Source organism: Chrysochloris asiatica, unplaced genomic scaffold (genome assembly GCF_000296735.1).
Source record: "Chrysochloris asiatica unplaced genomic scaffold, ChrAsi1.0 scaffold00132, whole genome shotgun sequence".
Lineage (NCBI taxonomy): Eukaryota > Metazoa > Chordata > Mammalia > Afrosoricida > Chrysochloridae > Chrysochloris > Chrysochloris asiatica.
The window spans coordinates 1,270,209-1,274,154 of NW_006408650.1; the positions used below are offsets into that span (position 1 = coordinate 1,270,209).

Genomic DNA, 3,946 nt, shown 5'->3' on the forward strand with positions numbered 1-3,946 from the left:
GATGACAGCGGCCTCCAGCAGCCAAAGGGTTAATGGTTCTGGCATGGGCTCCGCGTGGGACGCTACGAGGGGGTCAGATGTCCCTCTGGGATGGAGGTAGGCACGCGGGCTGTGCTATTCCCAGGACTCTGATCCCTGTTTATTTATAGTGCTGGGGGGGGGGGCCCTGCCCACACAGGCAGCCCTGCCGCAATGTCATCCTAGTCACTGCTGCTGCTGCGTCCAGCTGCTGACACCCCGCGCTGCAGTGGGGACAGAGAGACTGCTTTTGACTCTGCCAAGGGCTCCGGGCCGCCGGGCACTGACCATGGGCAGCACCATGGAGCCCCCCGGGGGTGACTACCTGTACCTGGGAGCAGTGACCTCCCCCGTGGGCACGGCTCGCCTGCTGCAGCTGATCTTTGGCTGCACCACTTTCAGCCTGGTGGCCCACCGGGGCGGCTTTGTGGGCGTCCAGGGTACCTTCTGCGTGGCCGCCTGGAGTTTCTGTTTCGCCGTCTCAGGGCTGGTCGTGGCCTGTGAGTTCACCCAGCTGCATAGCTGTCTGCGCCTCTCCTGGGGCAACTTCACAGCCGCCTTCGCCATGCTGGCCACCCTGCTGACCGCCACCGCCGCTGTCATCTACCCGTTGTACTTCACCCGGCTACAGTGCCCACCAGAGCCCGCGGGCTGTGTTGCTCGGGACTTCCGCCTGGCAGCCAGCGTCTTCGCAGCACTTCTCTTCCTGGCCTATGCCACTGAGGTGGCCCTGACCCGTGCCCGGCCTGGCCAGGTGGCCAGCTACATGGCCACAGTGTCCGGGCTCCTCAAGATTGTCCAGGCCTTTGTGGCTTGCATCATCTTTGGGGCGCTGGTTTACGATAGCCGTTATGGACACTACGTAGCCACCCAGTGGTGTGTGGCTGTCTACAGTTTGTGCTTCCTGGTCACGGTGGCCGTGGTGGCCCTGAGCGTGATGGGCCACACAGGTGGCCTGGGCTGCCCCTTCGACCGTCTGGTGGTGGTATATACTTTTATAGCTGCTCTGCTGTACCTCAGCGCTGCGGTCATCTGGCCTGTCTTCTGCTTCGACCCCAAGTACGGGGAGCCCTGGCGGCCAGCAGACTGCCCTAGAGGACACTGTCCCTGGGATAGCCAGCTGGTGGTGGCCATCTTCACCTACGTCAATCTGCTCCTCTACACCGTTGACCTGGCCTACTCTCAAAGGATCCGCTTCGTGCCAGCCCTGTAGCCACCGCCTGGCTTGGAGGGGAGCCAGGATTCCCGGGGAGACATGGGGGGTCTCTGGAGAAGCACTGCATTGGACAGGCCATGGCCGAGGCTCTCCTGGACTTTGACAACCCTTGGTGACTAGGTTCCAGCAGGGACAGAGGCGGACGGAGTGAGTGGCTGGAGGCTCCAAACAGGAGACAGGGAAGAGTCTCCGGCAGCTCCCTCCCAGTCCTCTGTCTCCCTCTGTCTGCCTTCTCTCCTGCCTCCCCTTCCCTTCCTTCATCTTTCCCCTTCCCTTCTCCTTTTTCCTCTATGTGCCCCAATCTCTCTCCATGTTCTGACTCTCCCTGCACTAGGGCTAGTTGGGCTGACACTTGGGAATTTGAAAGCAGGTGCTGTCGCAACCCATTTTACAGATGGGAACATCGAGGTTAGGGCATTTCAAAGGACAAGGGGATGGTCCCAGAGGTGGGGGCCAAGGTGGGGAAAGGCACTGAGGAGAGTCCACAGTCAGGCCCATGGGGAGACTGGGCACGGAGAGGAGAGGTCTATGATTGGAGGACATGGTCAGCCAGGGGAAAGGCCTCGCTCATCTCTGTGTGCTCCAGGGCCAAAGCAGTGGACCTGTACAGGTGGCCTGGAGGGACCCGAGGAGACTCCAGTGCCACCGGGATCACAGTACCCACCTAGAACCTCCGCCATGTCTGGACAGCCCCAGGCAGCCCAGGGAGACTGGCATGGTGAGCAGTGCTGCCATAGGTGAGGGCTGTCTGGGGTTAGAACCCAGGAAGCCTGAGCACTGGACACATCCCTGGTTCCCAGGCTGTCCAGCCTCTGCTCCCATATCTGGCTGTCCCTGACCACCAGGGCTGAGGGACTGTCACACTGCATACACCCATCAGCTTCCTGCACCTACAGCTTGACTGGACAGGCCAGAGCAGGCTGTGAGCCCTCAGCTTAGGGACTGCCCACCTAGCAGGAAATAAACACCAACATTGTTTTGTACCTGGCCTGGCCTAGACGTCTATCCTCAGGGGCTGGGGCCAGCTGCACATGGGATCTACTTCCCCACAGCATGCTTGGACTCTGGCTGGGCTCTGGGGGCAAGAGGACCAAGGAGTCAAGGAGTCCAGCAGCCTCTGAGGACAAGGAGACCCCTTGTAGGGACTAACCAGGCTGGCTCAGAGGAGTTGGTGTGAGCCTGTTCTCCTCCCTCCAGGGATATCCAGATATGGTGGAGAGCTGCTGGCAGCTTTAGACTTGGGGTACCACACCAGGCCTGTGTTCTCACCACACAGAATCTGAGGCCAGGAGGCCTATGTCTATTGAAATGACAGAAAACCACCACCTGGCCTGCCACCCTTTACTTAGAGGGGTGGGTATTTCTGGCAGGTAGGTGCTCAGTCTGCAGGTGTCCTGAGACCACCCCCCGGCTGAGAGGCAAAGCAGAGGACAAACGCAAATGACAAAGGAGCACAGGAACCACCTCTTCTCAGCTCACTGTGGAAGTTCTGGACAGCATCTCAGGAAGAACTCTGGTTCCTCACCTTCCTTTTCTATCCAATTTACTAGAACAAACTATGGGTCACCAGTGACCTCATCTCCTCCATGTGCCACCGACTTCTGCCCCAGCCTTCCCCACACTCTCAATTCCAAAGGTCCTGAAGGGGGTGGGGGTGGGGACCCTTGAGGTTTAGAGAGTCAGGAAGGCTAGGGCAGTGCTCCGGGTTAGCAAAAGGCCCAGTAGGGTGGTTTCTGCTGAGAGTTCACCCCCTGGAATGCCCTTTGTTTTTTATTATAGTGGCAAGAATATACACAAAACGCACATATCATCTCCATGGGTGCAATTCAGTGACCCCCATTCCACTCTTTGAAGGGTGCAACTAATCAGAGGGACGTTTAATTTTGCTTCATTTTGGGGTTGTTCATTTCCATCACTTGAAAACTGTCATCTCACAGTCAGGAAGCCTGTCCACTGGTGACAGGTCCCTGAGCTTTGTCGTCAGTTTGAATCCAGGCCTCTCCTCTGAGCTGCCATGTTTGGACAAGAACTCATCAGGGTACCTCCCAGAGAACAAGGACAGTCAGGTCTGTGGGGAATGTGGGTTAGTGCCCTATCATAGGAAGTCACCCAGCAAGTGGGTGGTGGTGGTCACTCAAGGATAAGGTCAGGATGTCAGAGCCCACAGCCCTGGTCTGTGCTAGAAACACCCAATGCATCCTGAGACTCAGGTTTTAGAGCAACTTCCCCATCATTTCAGATGCAGACCGAAATCAGAGAGAGCTCACTCTGTCCTTCTATGGGGACCAGGAGGCAAGGGGGTGAGTGGGTGATGTCTTGTTATTGTTAGGTGCCATCGAGTCGGTTCTGACTAACAGCGACCCCACTCACAACAGAATGAAACACTGCCCGGTCCGGGACCATCTCCACACTTGTTACTGTTTGAGCCGATTGTCGCTGGCACTGGATCAGTCCACCTTGTTGGGGGTCTTCCTCTTTTTCACTGTCTTTCCACCTTACCAGACATGGCATCCTTCTCCAGGGACCAGCGGACAACAAGTCCAAAAAACGAGAGACAAGTTTTGCCATCCCTGCTTCTAAAGAGCAGTCTGACTGGACTTCTTCCAAGACAGATTTCTTTGTCCTTCCTCTGTCTTCTTTCTGCTGCTGAGTGACACCCGGAACTACCCCTGGACCCTAATGTAGGCTCCACTCAGATGGGTTCTGAGCCCA

General features: G+C 57.4%; 1 protein-coding gene across 1 annotated transcript; it reads left to right on the forward strand.

Moving 5' to 3' along the window:
* The first annotated feature begins 307 nt into the window (after positions 1 to 307).
* MYADML2 (myeloid-associated differentiation marker-like 2) lies at positions 308 to 1,231 on the forward strand. The gene has a single exon (XM_006869494.1). The coding sequence runs from the start codon at positions 308 to 310 to the stop codon at positions 1,229 to 1,231; it is 924 nt and encodes a 307-aa protein (XP_006869556.1).
* Positions 1,232 to 3,946: the final 2,715 nt, after the last annotated feature.

Bases quoted from the DNA above. Each gene is read 5' to 3' on its own strand.
- MYADML2 (XM_006869494.1), top strand. From the start codon at position 308: ATGGGCAGCACCATGGAGCCCCCCGGGGGTGACTACCTGTACCTGGGA.